This window comes from Lepisma saccharinum, unplaced genomic scaffold, assembly GCF_977018435.1.
Source record: "Lepisma saccharinum unplaced genomic scaffold, izLepSacc3.1 HAP1_SCAFFOLD_379, whole genome shotgun sequence".
In the NCBI taxonomy this organism is placed as follows: Eukaryota; Metazoa; Arthropoda; class Insecta; order Zygentoma; family Lepismatidae; genus Lepisma; species Lepisma saccharinum.
This window is the reverse complement of record NW_028143088.1, coordinates 161,880-183,992: the sequence shown is the minus strand read 5'-3', so window position 1 is coordinate 183,992 and position 22,113 is coordinate 161,880. Positions and strand designations below refer to the sequence as shown.

Here is a 22,113-nt window from a genome sequence, read left to right as displayed (position 1 = left end):
CAACTTAATGGTAGTAATTGAGCAGATAAAAGGTAAAAAGGTAAAGTGCTCCCGTGTGCATAGCACCACGCCATGAAGGCATATAGGGGGTGTGGGGGTAACGCCCCACACTTTCTTGATCCGGTCGTTAGTGGGGGTGATGTGATCAGCATCACGCCCCTGACCGCCTTTACCCCCCAGGGTTTCCCCAGGTACCCATGTTATTCGACGCTGGGTGGGTGCCGGGGCCGCTTCCATCGTTAGAAAAGTTCCCGGATTTGAACTGGCCGGGGATCGAACCCGGGACCTTTAGCATGGTAGTCAGACGTGTTACTGACTGAGCCACCACGGCCAACCGGTGGTTGAGCAGATACTGAAAATGATTGAACTTTGACTTTGACCTACTGCCTAATGCTAAAATAGGAATTGTAGCTTTCCTAGTGACATGATTCAAACAAGTGTTCTCGGGTTACTAACCAGGTTAAGTGTATGTTGGCATCCAACGTTTCAAGTGCATACATTGCTCTCATCATTAGGGAATATAGAATTGGATACCAGTGTAGAGTTAAATATATGACAATCATGGGGCGGAGTTTAGATTCTGTTTTCTTATTGGCTCGCTCTGGATCCTGGTGTTCTTATTGGCTGCAGCTTTGTTTTGGTGCTTTCCCATGATCAAAGGAAAGCACCAATCTCAACTGGGACGTGGGACTCCAGCTCGGTCACGCCTGGAATTTGCTCCTCCATAAAAACAAAGCTGCAGCCAATAAGAACACCAGGATCCACAGCGAGCCAATAAGAAGACAGAATCCAAATTCCGCCCCATGATTGTCATATATTTAACCCTACACTGGTCTCCATTTCTATATTCCCTGATGATGAGAGCAATGTATGCGTGACATGCACCTACACTGGTCCCCTAAGGTCTAGGACTGGTTACTAAGTTACCCTGGATCGGACTTCTCTGTTAGCTATTAGGGTAACTTAATTGCAGGCCCTGACTTGGGTCACTTTTGTCGGATTTTATATGTTTCTAAAATTAGGAATGAAAGGATATGGAACTTTCTTCCAATTAAATCTGTTTTTATTTTCGTTTAAGCACAGTATACAATAACACTTATCCACTGGCAATCTTAAATTTAAGTTAACTGATGCAGATCTGAGTACAAATCTGAAATGGGTAACCCTTCCAAGATTATTCACGGTTGCTTTTTGGGGTCGCAAGAACCCAGAGCCGAGGCAGCAGGTTTATGAGAAACTAACCCAAGCAAATTTTAGCATCCACAAAGGACTGGGCAGTTCTCCCTATGAGGTAAACTTGTGATACCAGCAATCGGGTAAGATAGCCGAAATATACAAAAATCTGGTTCCTTTTTATACTAAATGGTTGTTTACAAAATGACAAGGAAACTTGGTCGATATTTATACGTATCTATGGATTTACATAATTACATCATGCAATTTAGATTTTTACAATATTTACATAAAATAATCAAAGTTCTAAATAACATACCTTTGTAATATATTTTTTCAATGCCAAAAACGTTTACATATTTATTAATGTTGTTGTCTTTAAGAAATGCAAATTAATTCTCGAACATTCAAATCACAAACCCTGACACCTTCTGTAAACAAAACCACCTGCATGCAGAAAGCATTGCAAACTCATAGAAGTAAAATAATCCACACGAAAATCCAGCGTTGTTACAGGATTCATTACGTAAGGTAAAACAATGGCAAATTTGTAGTATGGGATACGCTGCCGCAAATGACGTCTCACTTTAAACCCAATGCTCTTTCTTTTTTTTACTTATTGCTTCACCTTTATGGTTAACTCTTTGCACCAGTAATCATTTCCCATAAATTTGGCTTCTTTCTTTGAATATATTTTACTTGCATTTTTTAGACAAAATGATATAACATGGTAATGTATATTTCTAAGGTTTGATATAGATAGGAGTGTATTTGAAATTTGTTTCTACATTTTATGTAAATTGTATCTTATGTAAATAAAATATATAATGGGCATAAACAGCCATATGCATTGCTGTAAGTCCAATAAATATATTGATGATGATCAAAACAAGACAAAAAGTTCGTAAATTTATTGCGGTTGGAAACTTTGACAAGCATCCTAATAACGATTTTTGTTCCGCCAAATATAGTGCACTTCGTAAAATAACTTGGTGACATGGCAAGGCAAGATAAGTGTGAACATTTTGTAGTAATATAACTTTCAATGAGCTTAGAGATTTTTGTACATAATGATATTTTATAACATTGGTTATTTTCTAAAAATAATCATGTGAACAGCAAGGAAGTAGTGCAACTTAGTAATATTGCCTGACTTAGCCTTAGAAAAATAACATGCCGAGTTCTATGCGTGAGGGAAAGTCTCCGTTTACTCCGAGCTTGTTTTCAAAACACCAGCAAGGACAGCCTTTGAAAAGGGGTGAGAAACAGATTCTACTCAATATTTATGTAATGTTCTGTCAGTGGTATCCTGAGAAACCAGTAAATGAAGTGGTTAAGTTGGTATCCCAGTGCAGTGGTGTGTCAGTGTCTGCAGTTTTAAGGGTTATGCAAGAGAGAATGACCGGGAGAGTAACAATGTATGCGGCTGCATATTCGTCTGATGTTTTGAGAACGGGTTCTCACATTCAGAGGCTCTTATATAAAATGAATAGGTGCGGCGAACTATGAGTGTAACAGCAGATGATTGCGGTCATGGATGAGCTGACGCGGAGTGATACATCGAATCGGTGAGACCGTTTGTTTACAGAAGGTCTCAGGGATGGTGATTTAGGCCTTAATCTTATGCAAGTCACAGATAATTCATACACTCACAGATGTTGAACTCCCTATTTTCAAATGGAAGCATGACCAGATTCGACTGGGGCAACACATGGTGCCCTTCCAATAGGAAAAATAAAAAATAGAAAAAATGTTCTTACAGTAACAAGTTATTAGCAACATTTTTAAAGGATTTTTCCAATTTTTCAATTTTTTTTTCTTCACAAAAGATAAATTCAAAATATGGTCATGATCTTAACATCGCCACGACAAAAGAATAATAAATAGTTTTGTTCTTGAAAATGAAAACATCATAAGCTACAAATTAATACATCAACTTTTCATTAACAAATTCCTGAATAATTATGTAGATAATAACAGTTATCTATAAAATATCATAGTTCTGTGTTTTTCATAAAACTTGATTATGGGCTAAAATTGCCACATCAATTCTCTTTGCACAAGTCAACATCTAGATAAACTTTCAAACTATTAAATTCTTGAATTATGACAAATTCATCGGTTAATAACTGTTAACAATAAAATGTCAATTTTTAGTATTTACAAAATCATTGTCATTCTTGCTCTCGCTTCTTCCTCCACAAGCTGCATGTGTGTTGAGTTCACTGAAGATGGGTCACACCTTCCATACTGCACATCTCTAACTGGATCATCTGGGCCATAACCATCCATCAAAGGAAATATTGAGTTACTCTGATGTACCGGGTTAAAAGATTTCTGCTTCTCTGCATTCTTGTGGACATGGAAACAGGATAGGATGAGGCAAGTACAAGTTTAGTGATGCTAAGAAAAATCTCTTCAGATAGCGTTCTTTGTTAATTTTGGCCAACCAGGCGTTGTACTTCCTTCTATAACTGGGTTCTTCCTTCTTGTTCAATAACTGCAGCTACTCTGGTGCGAATGCTTTCTTCTTAAAATCTGCTTCATCTGCGGTCCACGCACCTGGATCTGGAGTTTCCTTGGCCATAATTAAGTTTATAATCGAAGTCTTATCCCACAGAGCTTCATCCTCCTCTTACTGGCTTCTGGAAATCAATTTCTCCTCCACGACGTGACCTTCAGTAGTCAAATATATTTTATTGGCATCTGCATCCAAGTGAGCCTTGTAACTTTTGAAGAAAGGATATGCAAACAAAAGTTCAGCCTCAAGATTCTTCACTATGTATACTTGATCCTCAAACGTTTGACCTCCAATTTCAAAATGAATCTTCCTGTAGCCAACAATGTGTGATCTCTCATGTCCAACAAAATCCCTTAACTTCACTTCTGGACATCTCTGTAACTTTAATCCAGGCAATCTCTTACATAATTTCATCCAGATGTCATTATCTATCATGGTGCATTCACTTCCAGTGTCTAGTGTACACCTTACGGTTAGTCCCAACTAACTAACTAACTCTCTAACCTTCTTAAACCCGAAGGTTCATGGCTGCAGAAACACAGGCCTTCCATCTGTCCCTATCTTGAGCAAGATCTGTATACTCTTTTCCATCCATACTGATTTCCTTTAGGTCCATCTCAACATTGTCCTTCCATCTTCGTCTTGGCCTTCCTACAGGTCTCTTACCATCAGGTTTCCCAACAAGAATCCTGTAAACTCCTCTTTCCTCTCCCATTCATGCCACATGGCCTGCCCACCTAAGTCTTCTTGATTTAATTATTCTAATAATATCTGGATATGAATACAAATTATGTAGTTCTAAATTATGTAGCCTTCTCCACTCACCTGTCTCCTCATCCCTTTTAGGTCCAAATATTTTCCTAAGGATTTTATTTTCAAATACTCTCAATTTATGATCCTCTTTCAATGTAAGGACCAAGTTTGACACCCATACAATACTACAGGCAAAATTACTGTTTTGTATATTTTAACTTTTAGTTTCTTAGATATTAAACGAGAAGACAAAAGTTTATGAAGAGAGAAGTAACATGCATTTCCTGAATTAAGCCTACTTTTTATTTCCTCTTTAATATAATTTTCATTTGTTAATATTACTCCTAAGTATTTGAATTTGGAAACTGGTTCAAACGAGTTGTTATCAATAATTAGATTTTGATTATTACCTAACACTTAGTTTCGGCCAGTAAGCATATATTTAGTTTTCTCTTTGTTAACTTCCAAACCTATCTCTTTAGCAGTTTTGAAAAATATTTTAGCATTATTCTTAATTGTATTCACATCATCCCCCAGTAAGTCTACATCATCTGCATATGCTAACAACTGAGTCACACCATTTAATTTTAGTCCTTCGTTAGTTTCTTTTACCTTCCTAACAGCATATTCTAAGGCAAAATTAAAGAGCAATGGAGATAATGCATCTCCTTGTTTTAACCCATCATAAATTGTAAATTTGTCAGACATATTAATACCCACACGAATTTTACTTTCTGTTTCACTGGTGCATATTTTTATCATACTAACAAGCTTCTTAGGTATTTCAAACTCTACTAATGTATTATATAATTTATCTCTTTTGACCGAATCATATGCTTTTTTGAAATCAATGAATAGCTGATGGACATTTTGATTATATTCCCACTTTTTTTCAAGTGTCTGTCTGATGTGAAAAATTTGATCTGTAGTTGATCTGTTACGTTTAAATCCACATTGATAATCACCTATAATTTCATTAGCATATGGGGTTAGTCTTGTTAAAAGAATGTTAGACAATATTTTGTATGTTGTTGAGAGTAGAGAAATTCCACGGTAATTATTGCAGTTCATTTTATCACTTTTTTTAAACACAGGAACAATTATGGATTCTTTCCACTGTTGAGGGATTTCTTCTTTATTCCATATTAAACAAATTAATTTATGAATTTGACATATTAATGAATTTCCACCATATTTAATTAACTCAGCTGGTATTAAATCAATGCCAGGTGCTTTGTTATTCTTTAGCCTTTTAATAGCATCTTTAACTTTAGTCAAGTTAGGTTCTGGAACTAAAGGTTCTGCTGTGTGTACTTCATTTACTTCTGATTTATCTCCTACATGGACATTTAAAAGGTCATTAAAGTAGTTCTTCCATCTATTTAGAATATTGCTTGGGTCAGCTAGAAAATCACCGTCTTTATCTTTTATCAAGTTTACTTTAGGTTGCCACCCATTTCTAAATTCATTTACACCTTTGTATAAATCTCTGATATTTTTATTTTTGCTGTTTGTTTCAATTTCGTTAATTTTGCTTTTCAAGTAATCTCTTTTTTTACTTCTAAACATGTGGTTAACTTCTCGCTTTATTCTATTATAATTGTTTAGATTTGTATCATCCGAATTATTTAACCACCTAAGTCTAGCCTGATCTCTTATTTCTATTAGATTATGACATTCATTATCAAACCATGGCTTACTTTTTCTTGGTTTATGGTATCCTATACTTTCTTTGGCTGCTGATTCTATAGCAATTCTTATTTACGTCTGTCTCATTTATATTTTCATCATCATTTAAATCCTCCAAAACATCAAATCTATTTGATAGTTTAATTTGGTAATCTTTCTTAATTCTTTCATCAGTAAACTTTCCTGTATCAAATTTTATAACTTTTAGATTTTGTTGCTTATGATTTATCACTGTGAGTCTTTCTCTTAATTTAGCAATTACTAAATAATGGTCACTGGCACAGTCAGCACCTCTATGTGTATGAACGTCAATTATACTAGTATGCCTTCTCTTATCAATTAGAATATGATCTATCTGATTGAGTTTTACCATCTGGAGAAGACCAGGTATATTTATGGATATATTTATGTTTAAAAGTGGTACTTTTCACAATTAAATTCTTTGAGGTTGCAAAAGTAATCAATCTTATACCATTATTATTACTTAATTCATGAAGACCTTCTTTACCAATCGTGGGTTTAAAAAAGTATAATTTTTAGTTTTACAATTCCCTTCTCCTGGCCACCTAACTTCCTGGACAGCTACTGCATCTAATTTATACTTAGCTATCTCATTAACTGTACACTGAAATGCCCCAGGCCGGTAAAGGCTCAGAACATTCCAGGTGCCTAATTTAATATCCTTATTCCTAATGTAGATCTTATCCTTAGTCCAGGGACCTCCCAAAGTAGTCCCCACCCGGAGATCTGAATGGGGGACTATTTTACCTCCGGAATATTTTACCTTGGGAACATCCATGGCCTTATAGTGCTGTTTCTTGACATGTCTTTTTACAGCACCTAACCCGCAATATGAATGGAGTAACTGCTACACAAGACAAACACAAACACATTAGACAACACAATTACTACTCAAGATGAACACAAACATATTAGACAGCACAACTACTACACAAGACACATACAAACACATCACAACTATAACACAATATAAACACAAACACACCACAACTACTACACAATATAAACACAAACAAACTACACACCACAACTACTACACAAGACAAACACAAACAAATTAGACAGCACAACTACTACACAAACATACTAGACAGCACAACTACAACACAAGACACATACAGACCCACCACAGATACTACACAAGACAAACAGAAACACATTAGACAGCATAACTACTACACAAGATAAACACAAACACACTATACAGCACAACTACTACACAAGACAAACACACATACAAGCACACAACTACTACACAAGACAAACACAAACACACTAGACACCACAGCTACTACACAAGACAAACCCAAACACACTACACAGCACAACTACTGCACAAGACACACAAACACACAACAACCACTACACAAGAAAAACACAAATGCACAACTACTACTACACAAGACAAACAAACACACCCCAACTACTACACAAAACTGAAACTGGTTGACAACTATCATAATCCAAATATCAAGAATATAGATCCACATTTAACTATATCCTCTTGGCTATAAAACACTTTCTTATTTGGAATTCTCGAATAAAGGACCTATCCCTGAGATTAAGATGTCTGTAGCCGTGGTATAAGTTTATTTTAAGAAGTGCACTAGAGAGACGTTGCACAAGTGGCAACCAACGTTGTGGCTGGTAGAATCGTGAATAAGAAAGCGAAAAGAGAAGAAAGCCAAAATGGAGGAAGAAAATAAAATTGAAGGCGAGAACACTTCCACAAAAATTTCTGTTTTATTATTGGAGCTTTCAGTCAGTATCCAAACCATAAACGTGTTTTCTCTTTTATTTCTCCTTTAGAATTCAGCAAAAGTTTCAGGCCAAGATATAATTCATCTAAATTACCTTCAGTGACATCTGGTGGCTTGCTCTCACAACAATTTAAATTGTGAGGCGTTGTAAAGGTGAGAGCTTCCTCTACAATGAGCTTATGTTTAAAAATGTTTTGCTTGTTGAGGGAAAATCCCATGAAACAGCCCCAGGATTCAAAGGACAAGTTTCAGGAACTTTATCGGTCTGGATTCTGCATTCCCTCATCTTGATGGGGTTTCCATATTTCTGATAGGGTACGTTTCGATTTCTATTCCAAAACTGTTTCCCCTTTCCATCGTGGTTAAACTTATAATTCCACTTCTTTCTCTCTGGAACCGGCTCTGATTGGTCCACTCTTCTATTTGGGTTTTCTGTGCTGTTTGCGATTCCTACGTTGCGGATTCGATGTTGTGGTTGATTCCTTCTATCTTCTCCTTTGGGATAGTCATTGTTCCATCTATCTAGCTGTTCAGACACCTCGTATTGACTTAGGAAGTTGGTCAACTGATCTATGTTCACGGGGTCTCGGGTTAGTACCAACTGTCAAATTCTGGATGGTAGTTGTCTCATTATTAGGTTCAGCACCTCTGATTGGTTTACTCGTTTAGTTAAATTGCAATAAGAGGCATAAACGTCCCAACAATATTCTTCCAATGAAAGTCCACCTGCTTTGTTATAACTTCCTTAGCATATTCAATTCCCTTTTTTTTTGCTTCGCTCGAAGCATATTACCTTGTGAAGGAGCTACAAAAATGCTCGTAAGTCTTCCATTTCTTCTGGTTGGCTAGGAAACACACATTTGCCTTTCCTACCAATAAAGACGGGAGTATCTTTAGTCTGTAAAGTGTAGTCATTTTCATGAGGTTCATATAAGCATTAACCTCTTCTAAATATCTTTCTGCGGATACCGAGTTGATCTCTCCATTGAATTTTGTAAGGGAAAATACGTCTGACATCCTGAAGTACTTTCCAGAATCTTTATTGGATACTGAATCAAATTTCTGCTGGAAATCAGTATTAATCCTTCTGCGTTTATTGGCCTTCCTTCCTTTATTGGTTTGATTAGAATCAGAATTGGAGTCTGAATCATATGGGGTTTCTGCACCAGATGTGTGAGAAAGAACTTCCTTAAGTTGGGTTTCTTCTCCACTATTGCTTTCTTCCGACTTCTTGTCCTTACAAAGGCAACTGGTTTGTTGGGAAAAGGTCTTGTTTATTTCCTGAATCGCATCCTCAATCTTTTCCAGCTTCTTATCTTTCGTCTCACCTAATTCTTTTATCTTCTTTCTCCTTCTTCTCGGACTTTTTCAACTAAGTCATTTAATTCTTGTTTATTGGTCCCTATCATAGAAGTGAAAAGTTCTTTGTCTTCTTCTCTTTCTTACGGAGAAACTAGTACTCACTTTTATCCGTGAAGCTGTTTTTTTTCTTTTTTGATTAATTTCAGTGGCCACTGCCACCATCCTCGTTGGAATTTGCTGTACTGTTGCTTGGCGTGCATCTTTTGTTTGTAGTTCTCTGGCTGCCGCTAGGTGCGCTGTTGTTAACTGTGCATCTCAGTCTGTGTTGTCTGCTATTTCCTTGATTGCGTTTCCTTATTTATATACTACCGCGTCACTATTTTCCCAATTATGAATTATCTTTCTTGTTGCCTTTTATTCCTCTCTTTCTGCATCTTCATTCATTAGTTGCTCGCTTTCTTCTCTTAAGTTTTTCTGGAATTCTGAGAGTAGGTGAAGCGTTTCTTCTTTCTGCTTATCATATTCTCCTTTTATGCTCTCTCTAAACTCTAGAAGTAAACCCTTGGTCTCTCCTTTCTCTAACTGCCTCTGTTTTATGTTTTCTTCCTTCTATAACTGCCTTTGTTTTTCGTTTTCTTCCTTCTCTAACTGCCTTTGTTTTTCGTTTTCTATTTGCAGATATTTAAACTCTGTAAACATCTGATTGATTTCATCTTTCTCCGCTTTTCATATTTTTCTTTCTCATTCTGCTTCTGCTTGTCTTATTCTTCCTTTTATTTTAATCTTTCTTCTGACAGAAAGGACTGGAATTCATCTTTCTCCTTTTGCTTCTACTTGTCGTATTCTTCTTTTTCTTTTAATCTTTCTTCTGACAGAAAAGATCGGAATTCATCTTTCTCTTTCTGCCTCTCCTTAGCGTCGTTGCCTTGTAATCAAGGGGTCCCGGGTTCGATACCTGGTGGAGGCACATAGTGGTTCAGATCCCACTTTAAACTGTAGGTCCAGTCCCGATTAGCCTTACTGTGCATAAAGTGGACTTAAAACACCAAATCAAACCAATCAAATCAATCTTTCTGCCTCCGTTCTTCATATTCTTCCTTCTCCTTCAATCTCTGCTTTTCCCTTCTGAAGTCTGCATGCTCAACTTTGCCATAAGATCCAGCATCATCTGCTTCAGATTTCCCTCTGTGATGACGTCAGCACTTAGTTCTCCAATGCACCAGTTACACCTCATAATCTCAGCCTTTCATGTACATATTTGTGGCAGACTGTACACAGCACCAGATCTTCATCCTTCTTCTCCTCTTGGGTACAGCAGGTCAGCTTCTCCCTAGTCTTACGGGTCACTGGTTTCTGTGGTCCTGACATCATGGCTTCTTCTTCTCTGGAACAGAAATCCACAGATCGTCTGCCTCTACGGGAACTCAAAGAATCCACAGGTGGGTAGCTTCGGGTCCTGTCACAGTCGCCACAAATCACTGGCACGCACCTACACTGATCCTCTAGGGCAGGCATGTCAAACTCAAAATATGAACTGGGCCAAATAGTCAGTAATGTTAGATAGGGCGGGCCGCAAGGAAAAAAATTAAATTATCTTTAATACTTTATTTTAAAGAATGACTAACATAACACTTAATAAAATATATTGAACATTCATTGAAACTTGATCATTGCTTCTTGCTTGACAGCTAGCATCTTTTTTCTGCCAGCAATCAATATCAGGAGACATCTTATTCAAAGCAGCTACTTTCAGAACACAGCTAATATGAACGTCTGAAAATATGGATCTCGTTGGTGACTTGTTCCTTTCACAAGTGAGAAAAGTTTTTCACACTGGTAAGTGCTACCGAACATTGAAATTATTTCACACGCAAATTTGCGGGTTTCTGGAAAACGTGCAGGCAAGTACTCAACTTTGAAACAAAAGTACTTTTGTTTCAAAGTTGAGTCGCACTGAATTTCAATTACTCCCATCTGCAAATGTGCTGCATCTTTTTCTACGTCAGTCGTAAACAGGGCTGAAAAGAGGGAGATCTTGTCTTCGAAAGAACGAACATCGTGGAACCTTTTCCCGAATTCAGTATTCAAAACCTGAATTTTTTCGGCGTACTTTTTGTACAAAACAGGGTCCTTTGAACTTGATCTGTATTTAGAACAAGTTGGAAAGTGCGTCAAGTCTGTTTCTTAACTGTTTTTCCCAAAGCAATCACTTAACGCTCGAATGTTTTGACTTGATCATTCATGTTGGTGATTAATTGATCTTTTCCTTGCAGTTTCAAATTTAAATCTCACAAGTGTTTCGTTATATCAACAAGAAAGGAAAGATCTTGTAACCACGTTGGTTGCGAAAAAATGCTGGTGTCTTGTTCTTTCCTTTCCAAAAATTGGCATATTTCATCTTTCAAGTTACAGAATCTTTCAAGAACCATAGCCAAGCGCACTTCTGTGTAGCAGGGCACTCCAGAATATTCGCTTTCTAAATCTGTTAAGAAATCAGAAAATTGTCGCTGGTTTAAGCCACGAGATCTTATGAAGTTGATAGCTTTTTTCACAGGCTTCATCACACTTTCCATGTTGATTACTTTTGAACACAAGACCTCTTGGTGAATGATGCAATACACATGATGGAACATGTGTTTATCACAGGTTTCACGAAATTGGTTTTGCAGTTTTGTCACAAAACCATTGTTTTTTCCCCGTCATTGAAGGGGCACCATCCGTAGCTACACAGGATAACTTTGACAGAGGTAAATCATACTTCCGCAAAAGTTCACGAACAGCAATAAATATATCCTCACCGGTAGTAGTGTCATGCAACGGTGCAATGTCCAATAGCTCCTCATCACAAGCACGAAGAAACACAGCTAAGTGAGCTACACCACCGATGTCTGTACTCTCATCACAAGCGATGGAATAGGCAATAAAATTTTACACTTTTGTTTTAATTTGATCTCTCAAATCACAGGCCAGTTTGGTTACTCTTTCAGCAACCATGTTGCGGGATAGTGAAATGCCTTGAAAAGCTTTTACACTTGCGGGATTAACTATTTCAGCAGCTTTTGCCAAGCACCGTTTAATAAACTCGCCTTCGGCAAAAGGTTTTGACTGTTTAGCTATCAACTCCGACAATGCGTAGCTTGCGCGTACCGCAGCTTCGCTTTCTTGAGCTACTTTAGTAATTTTTCGGGCGAAGGCAGCTTGTTCCCCTTTTCCTTCAACCGTCACCTCATTCTAGATTACGGAGAGAAAACTGCGCAGGCAGACGACTTAGCCTTGGACTCTGAACAACTGGCAATCACTACATTCGTCAACCACCCCAATAAAGCAACACGACCACCTTTTTTCACCTACCGACGGGTATATCCTGTCCAAGAGGAAAACGTGTGAAATTTCACATCCTCTTATATAAAAACACATATATTTTAGCAACTACATCTGAAGGCTCTACTATTTAAAAATAGGTAATAGCAAAGGGGCCGCACAAAAATATATCGAGGGCCGCATGCGGCCCGCGGGCCACGTGTTTGACATGCCTGCTCTAGGGCCTAGGACTGGTTACTAAGTTACCTTGGATCCGACTTCTCAGTTAGCTATTAGGGTAACTAAATTTCAGGCCCCCGACTTGGTCGCTGGCGTCGGATTTTATACCTTTCTAAAATTAGAAATGAAAGGGTATGGAACTTTCTTCCAATTAAGTCTGTTTTTATTTTCGTTTAAGCACAGTATACAATTTTGGATGCAGATCTGAGTACAAATCTGAAATGGGTAACCCTTCCAAGATTATTCACGGTTGCTTTTTGGGATTGCAAGAACCCAGAGCCGAGTCAGCAGGTTTATGAGAAACTAACCCAAGCAAATGTTAGCATCCACAAAGAACTGAGCAGTTCTCCCTACGAGGTAAACTTGTGATACCAGCAATCGGGTAAGATAGCCAAAATATACAAAAATCTGGTTCCTATTTATACTAAATGGTTGTTTACAAAATGCCAAGGAAACTTGGTCGATATTTATACGCATCTATGGATTTACATAATTACATCATGCAATTTAGATTTTTACAATATTTACATAAAATAATCAAAGTTCTAAACAACATACCTTTGTAATATATTTTTTCAATGCCAAAAACGTTTACATATTTATTAATTTTGTTGTCTTTAAGAAATGCAAATTAATTCTCGAACATTCTAATCTTGTGCAAGTCACAGATAATTTATACACTCGCAGATGTTGAATTCTTTATTTTCAAATGGAAGCATGACCAGATTCGACTGGGGCGACACATGGGCTCGAAACGTTCGAAGCCAACATAGATTTAACCTGGCTGGTAACCAGAGAACACTTAATGCTAGTTATGTTGGTCATGAATAGTCACCACATAGAATATGTGAAGAATTAAATCACAAGCATTCACTCTATGTGACTTCATGTTATGATTAGAGATGGTTTTGCTTAACTCAAGATATATGTGCTATCTGATATCTACAGTGGGTTCCATAGAGTATCCACCCTCAAAATTATCTGGCTCATATAACCTACATACTGCAAGCTGCTTCCTCAACTGTTGTGTTAGTTTGCGCTTTCACAATGAGATGGCACTCCACGATATCCAGAATATTTAACTTTCCATAATCACCTCAAGATGAAGACCTTTACCATGTTGGCACTGCTAGCTATATTTATCTTACACTTGGAGCCTTGGTGTGTGCCAGTACAGGAGAAACATTACTACTGATTGGATTAGCTTATTTTATATTGCTTTTCTGTTAGTTGTGGCTCATTGCAATGGTGAGGGTGAGTGATATGATGAAATTGTTGAAGAGAAAGGAACACTCATGCCCAGCCTGAGATTCTAACTTGGGACCCCTGACATCTTGCATTTTTCTACAATGCCTCAAGGCATCAAAGGAGTCATCACTCTTCTTGAGTATAGAGGATGCACCTTTGGATAGTGATGAGAAGGTGTCATTTTGAAAATTGCCCACTGCGGAAAAGACTTGGCATTTTCAAATTACCCACTTAGAGAGTTAAATATTAAAAATAGAAACAAATGCAACTTTGTCAAAAGAACCTTTTGCAACTATGTGAACAATCACTGAATTGAATCTTTTTTTGGGGGAAAAATGAATCCTTGTGTAATTTAGTGCAATTAAACAAGAAATTTATGAATAAATTTTAATGTATTTCCTTTTTTCTTACAGATTTTTGTCAATGCTCTGGTAACCATTGTGCAGGCAAAATGAATCGCAGACCACACCATGGAAGAATTGGTTCTGAGAGACAACCGCTTTCTCTACAGGAACTAGGTTATAAGAAATTATCCAGCATGATTATTTTATTCTATGACCTGGGAAGTAGTTTCTATAGCCTGAAGGAAACATGGAGAGAATATATTTGTCAACTACCCGCCACTGTCAGAAATGTGCTACTGCAGAAATTGAAACAAATGCATCCAAAAGGACGTCGTGCAGCTTGTCCATATCTTCTCTATATACACGAACTGCTGCTTACTCCATGCACCTGTACATTTTGTATGTATGTACCTAGGAGCTTCAAGAGAAAACATTTAAGTTCAGTGATAAAACTATTAGCACAAAACAGCAAGGAGCTACGATTGTTGGAATTAAAAAAACCTTATTGGTTGTCAACATACAGATGTAGCATAACAAATTATAGTCACTTCACAAGCATATTTCAGTCTGCAAAACATTTAACCTGTTTGACTCTTCATAAATTGTGTGATGACATGGTGATGAAACTAGTGGGAGAGAACTGTACTGTGTTGCAGACACTTGATATCTCTGGATCCAGGCAAGTGACATTCAAAGGTGTACATCTGTTGACACAGAACATAACAAGAGTTAAGTCAGAGAATCAACCAGCAAATTCTTCATGGGAAAGTATTTCGTTGGGACTTCCAAACATGTTTCTTCCACTGGAGGAATTTGTACCAGAAGGGGAATCAGTGAAAGAATATGTGAGAAGCAAAAGTCCTCTTTGTAACACGCTGAAGGATTTCATACTGGATAACGGTATGCTCAGGATAATCACAGTTAAAGGATTGTTCGTGATATTGGAATTAGTTCCAAACTTGGAAGGTTTTGGATGTATGAATATGAAAGATTTCTTCTTCAAACTGCACTGTGAATTGGAGAAATGTGAACAGTTGAGAAATGTAACACATGTTCCTTCTCTCAATCTAACATACATCTATTTCTCTTCCTACGGACTCAGTGCATTTGAACTGATGTGCAACATTTGCCCCAAACTGAATTATTTGAAAATCAAGGAAAATACGACTGTATATATGAAAACGTTCAACTACTTGAAACAACTAGAATCACTGAGTATTTCTGGAATTCTAATTTCAAAGAAACAAGATCTTGTTGATGATATATCAGCAGAAGCAAAAACGAGTTTAAAATTCCTTACATTGCGCGATGGAAAATATAATGCAACACTTAGACTCTGTTCTGTCTTTTCTCAATTCCCACATCTGCATGAACTCAAGTTTCGGTCATCATCCTTCACATGGGGCAGGGAGGATTTGCCAAACTCAAGCCCTTTGGTGTTGCAGCATCTTACCAGTATTAAATTGTGTGGCAGTGTATCAGCTGAAGCTGTTATTAATATATTTAAGTTTACTCCAAATTTGGAAATATTCAGAGTGCACCAAATTTCTGATAAACCTACAAATTTCTTGCAGAGATTATGCGAGATAAGAAAATCAAAACTGATAAAGTTCTGGGTGTCACAGGAATACTTTCTAACCAGAGAACCAGATGTTGCCTTTTTCCGTAACATATTTCGTAGTGTCAGGTCAGTTGGAACACTTCCATTTCAGTATCCAGTTTATTAAAAGGAGAGGAAGAAAGTTCTATTTTTTAAATAATATGCATCTTCTAATTTTATGTTTTGGTGAATTGTCCAAAATTATATGTAACACAAATCTCATTCACATTATAGGTTGTTTGTGTTGAAGCTAATAATCCTCTTGTTAAGAATTTGAAGAAACTAATTTGTTATGTGATTAAATATTTTGAATGTGTATTGTGTTGAGTTTTTCACATACACACTTAGTTTACTCAGCATAAATTTAAGATTTTGAAGTAATATGATTTGCATACTTAGTTTCTTCCTCACAATTATGTTACACCCTCTCAAAATAGAAATTAAATTTGTATTCTCTTAATTTTTTTTCTAAAAATGTAGAATTGTATGGAAATTGTTGCAGGTAATATTGGTATGTTTATTGTTCATTAATATTTCTTAAGGGAGGGAAGATATGATATTTCTGCTTTATTCGTTAATTTCTGAAATAAAATAGTGATTGCGGATTTTCATTTTTTTCTGTTTTTTTAATACTTCATGTTTTACCTGTAGGCGCTATCCATCGGAAGGAAATGCTTCGTGCAAACGCTATAGTTTTAGCAGAAAAACTTCTGGTTTGTGTACTCGCAACATGTTGCTAAAGCAGGGACGTCAGAACTTATTTTCAGAGTGGGGGGGGGGAGTTCTTAAATCCACCAACATTTTTTTCTAAATCTCTTTTCATATATATATATATATATAAATTATATTAATTATATATTTTATTTTTATATATTCATGTAATTTATATTACATTTTAGATTAAATTATAGATGCTGCTCCCATCGTCCTCTCCACTAGGTAATATAATTGCACAAACAAGCGGTGATAAATATATTAACCAGCCAATCGATGCTCTGTTGACGTATTCAGTTCCATTTATTCTTACTAAACTGTGATGGTACATTGGGGCAATACCAGCTTCATTGAAGTCGCATCACGATCTAGAAGAGGGGCTCCTTAATATATCGAAGTTCTTAATTGTTCAAGGCTTTTTTTTTAATCATATAATTTAAGTATAGAAAATTACCAATGGCTAGAACAAAGTTAGAAGAACGTAATGACTGAGAACAGAAAGCAACCTTTTGAGAAGCCCTTGCATCGCGGGTTTACGGGGTCCTTATAAAATATACTGTTCTGATTTCACAACGTTCATCGGAAGTGAGCTCCCTACCAAGACTAAGACCGATAAAACTTTCTTAGAATCTACATACCATTGCTTAAAGCTGAAGCTAAGGAGACACTCAGCACACGTAAGAACAACACATAACCCCACAGAGGATGATACTGGCTGCGGGTCCAGGCACCAGAACCCTGATGGGAAAAGTACAGTAGAACCAAAGGCAACGTAGACCCGTGAGTCCGTGCATCATACTCCAGCGTCGAGGGGAGGGGCAGAGTGAAGCATGCTTTGACAACTCATCAGTAAAACTGAAAAACTTTTCTCAGATAAAGAGCACAATTAAGTAAGTTTGTCGCAGCATGGTTTTAGGTCCGAACGAAGCACAAAAACAGCGTTAGCAGACTTAGTAGAATGTGTCACACAATCTCTGAATAATTGTAATCACACGGTAGGAGTCTTTTGTGACCTATCAAAAGCTTTCGATTCTGTAAATCACGAGATATTGCTGTGGAAACTTCAAAAACTTGGTATTCGTGGACTACCACAAAAGTGGTTTCAATCTTATCTTACCAATAGAAAGCAAATTGTAGAAATCGCTCACACCACAGCAAAAGGATACGTAACACATCAACACTCCACCATGAAAAGTGTAACATGTGGGGTGCCTCAGGGAAGTATTCTTGGCCCTCTTTTGTTTCTTATGTACATAAATGATTTACCAAATGCTATACCTGAGGCAAATGCAATATTATATGCTGATGATACAAATATTATAGTAACAGACACTTCCAAAGATGCTCTACAATCTAAGGCTAATAACGTATTAAACAAATTAGATGACTGGTTTTTAAATAATAATCTACTCTTCAACAGCAAAAAAACAAATTACATTACATTTTCTACAATCCAAACCAGAAACCAAATAAGCCTCAATCTAATATCTGGGAATACACAACTAGAGCCTAACAAAAATTCAAAATTTCTGGTTATCATTCTGGATGAACACCTTAGCTATACAGAACACATAAACACGCTACAATCAAAATTAAGTAGTGTGTGCTATGCCCTTCGAGAAATGGTAGACATCTCAAGCACCCAAACTGTAAAGTGCCTTTATATGGCAAACTTTGATGCTTTACTAAGATACGGTATTATGGTTTGGGGTAACAAGGGCCACTCCAGTGTCCTTTTTATGCTTCAAAAAAGAGCTATAAGAATCATAGCTGGAGTAAAGAAAACTTATTCATGTAGAACTCTTTTCCGTAAACTTAATGTGTTAACTCTCCCCTGCATATACATTTATGAATGCTTAATTTATGTTAAGCAAAATATTTCCAACTTTGCCACAAATGAGGAAATACATGGCCTAAACACAAGAAATAAAGACAAACTTCACATAAAACACTGCCGCCTCAACTTATGTAAGAAAGGTCCCTTAAACTCTTCCATAGATCTCTACAATAAACTACCACAAGATGTGAGGAAAGAACCAAACTTGATGATATTCAAGCACAAGATAAAATCAATGCTTCTGAAGCATGTTTTTTATTCTATAGCTGAATACATGGAAGCGGCTTTTACATAAGACAAATGTACATAATGTAGTATAATCACATATTTTTCTTGTAAAATTAGGGGAGACCGGGGCTAGTTGACACACTTTTTTGTTTTTTGCCTACAGCTACCTAAGTATTTATCCAGAGTAAGAAATTAAACTATTGCAAGAACTGCCATAGTGTCCTCTACTAAAGAGAAGAATCAGAGATATTTTTCGTCCAATACGTTCGGAGTTATGAGCACAAAAATGGAGGCATGTGAAGTGTGTCAATGTGCCCCATACACGGGGCTGGTTGACACACTATGTGGGGTAGGTTGACACATTGAAAGGAAACATAAAAAAACTGTTTTCTACCTCTTTTGTATTTGAAGCTCATACATTGTTCTGTTTTAAACGATACAATCAATATACAATTGTTTTTCAAACTATAGAATTGCTAATACTAGATTGAAGTACACATTAATTCTTAGTAATGAGATTAACACAAATTGGCCAATCATAATTTAGTGATTATACTAAAATGATGTACACTCCACTCTTCTACCTAAGCAGTGATCAGTCTTTTATCATTATGTTTCAGTCAGATAAATCATCCATGGAATCACAGTTGTGGCATACATAGAAATCTCCTCCTGGGGTGCATGCTGTATGAGCCCAATACTTGCAACGGGAACACTGAATCCATGACTCTTTTGGCCTACTATTAGAATAGAGATCTGTGCAAACCAAGCAGAAGACATCATCTTCATCAGAAGATATATCTAAACTATTTGACTGTTTATGCTTCTTTGCTGACTTTCTCTTATCACTGAAGAGTCGCTTTGGTTTTGATGTTTTCTTCTTCTGTTCTTCTAATTTTGCCTTCACAGGTGTGTCTGTCAATATAGCAGAACGACGTTTTCTTACATTCCTGTTGTGGCATTCTTTTCTTGGTCCTGCCTTTGGTAATGGTCGTACATCTTCAGGGGATTTTGAATGATTTGCAGGACTAATAGTGAGTTTTTGAACACTGCTAACAGTTTGTGATGTTCCGGGTGTTGCCTGTATGTCCATATTTCCCGAATCCTGAACAGAGTCTCCTTCTGTGCTGGTAAGTTTGTCGACTTTTGTCTCTTTAACACTTTCAGATTGAACATTAGGTCTGTCCGTGACTTATCCTGGCATGAAATCCTCATCTTGAAAGATGTGTGGATTAAATGGCATTATTCCCGTTGCTACAAATCCTGATTGGATATTGATTTGAGTTGCTGCTAAAGGTAACGCTGTTTGAACTAGAGCAGGAACATCGTATATGGTAACTGTACGTCCTGGGTTGTTTGACATCCAAGCGTCTGTGGCTGAGTTAATAAACTTTTTCAAAGGGCCAAATACGGATCTGTCTAGGGGCTGAAGTTTATGAGAACAATGTGGAGGAAATGATAATAATGTTACTCCATTTTCTTAGCAGTAGTTTAGGGCGTCTATTGAAAGGTGGGAATCATGATTATCAAGAAGTAGCAGAATAGGAGTTTCTTTGGTACACTTTACTTCTTTCACAAAGTGTTTCATAAAATCCACAAAGTTAACTTCGTTCATCCATCCTGATGGGTTGGCTCCTCCAACACTACCAATTGGACCCTTACTTACAAAATGATTCTTGAAATGAACCCTCGGGAAAACAAAATAGGGTGGTATTTTATTTCCGGTAGCAGAAACAGCCATTGCCAAGGTAACCAACTGTCCCCTCTCAGCAGATGTAATCTTCCCTATTTGCTTCAAGCCTTTTCTAGCAACTACTTTGTCAGGTTTTTGAACGGTCGAAATACCAGTTTCATCCATATTCCAGACTTCACTTGGCCGTAACTTCAAACGATCATAAACTGTCCTCAGATTTCTGAAAAATTCATCTACATTTACTCTGTTAAAGCCAGATGCTCTTGCTAAACTCGTTGATTCTGGTGTCCTGATCGAAAGCTCTTTGTGACGTTTCAAAAAATTCGAAAACCAATCTGCTCCGGCTAGTTCAGTTTCACTCCAATTTAAAGGCACTCTAATATCCAATGCTTTAGCATACTGAAAGGCAACTTTCCGAACTTCTTTAGGGGTCAGCCCAAAATAAATGTCCGAAGCTTTCTTTAAATAGTTTATAAGTTCTTCTTCCTGTTGCTCTGAAAACACCATTCTACACTTCACATAACCCACTCTTAAAGTTATATTATCGTTTGCACCTGTACTTACATCATTTTTGTCCTTCAGCGTCTTCACGTATCTAGCCAATGTTTTAAATGGTATCCCGAAGTCTTTGGCTGCCCCCCGAATAGATCTGCCATCGATCTGAACAGCTCTTGCTGCACGCAGCATAACATCTGCTGAAGTTTTTGCTCGTTCAGTCTTCCTATGATAATTCCGTACCATTTTCTGGAAGGAAAGAGAAGCAGATATGTAACACATGTACTTGATCAAATGAGAGTTTATTGTCATGAAAATACGGAATTACAAAGATAGAAATTTAAAAATCCTAATTTCAAAAATGATCATTCAGACAATGACAAATTCAGAATTTATTCTGAAACCGAAATTTAAACTGGAAAATATTATTGTAAAATTTAGTTTTCTTTTTATTATATTTCACAATATCAAATTGTGGAATACTTGGCAAAAAGTGATCTACATGTAGCCAATACATCCAGCACTAGCAATAAAACATATATTTATTGCGGAAAAGTATTACCAACGAATATGTATGGATCATTATTTTGCACATGGGGCAAGTTGACACACTGTGTCAACCAGCCCCAAGCGCTTTGTGTCAACTTACCCCATTGCGCCATTTTGAACAAAGAACTTTCCTTCACAACAACCATTACTAAGAAAGATTCTCTATTCATACTTTTTATCAACGAAATATGGTTGCTTGAAAACCAATACCCGGCATCTTCATAACTTCAAATAAACTATACAGAAAAACATAAAATCTGATGATGTCAAAATTTACTTACCCACTCGAAAAACAGTCTTTTTCTTCTCACAAGCTCTGAATGGTTGCGATCCGCTCCAAACTACACCAGCAACTGCGTTTCTGTCGCGCGCTTCCACGACAAAGCCATCAGGACTACCAACTGCAGAATATGGATTTTATCGGCAGCGTGTCAACTTACCCGTGTGTCAACTAGCCCCGGTCTCCCCTAAATGTCAAATGAAAGTGGGTAATTAGTATATCTTCTCATGTTATATTTTTTTGTGATTTTGATATAATAGCAGAGTAAGACCCAATTTTTTACAATTTTTGGCTATATATTTTGTATTTGTAAAATCTATTAATGTACCTGTATTGTAATGTAAGTATTGACATGTCCTATATTAC

At 36.9% G+C, this 22,113-nt stretch overlaps 2 protein-coding genes across 2 annotated transcripts; one reads left to right on the top strand and one right to left on the bottom strand.

The window, feature by feature from the left end:
• Positions 1-3,300: 3,300 nt before the first annotated feature.
• On the top strand, positions 3,301-16,562 carry LOC145982732 (uncharacterized). The gene is made up of 2 exons (XM_083116094.1): positions 3,301-3,555; positions 14,421-16,562. Exon 2 carries the CDS (start codon positions 14,459-14,461, stop codon positions 16,076-16,078), a length of 1,620 nt encoding a protein of 539 aa, XP_082972220.1. The 5' UTR covers positions 3,301-3,555; positions 14,421-14,458; the 3' UTR covers positions 16,079-16,562.
• Positions 16,563-19,922: 3,360 nt separating this feature from the next.
• Positions 19,923-21,164, bottom strand: LOC145982735 (uncharacterized). Its single transcript, XM_083116098.1, is given in 1 exon segment — positions 19,923-21,164. A coding segment is annotated over 1 exon segment (1,242 nt).
• Positions 21,165-22,113: the final 949 nt, after the last annotated feature.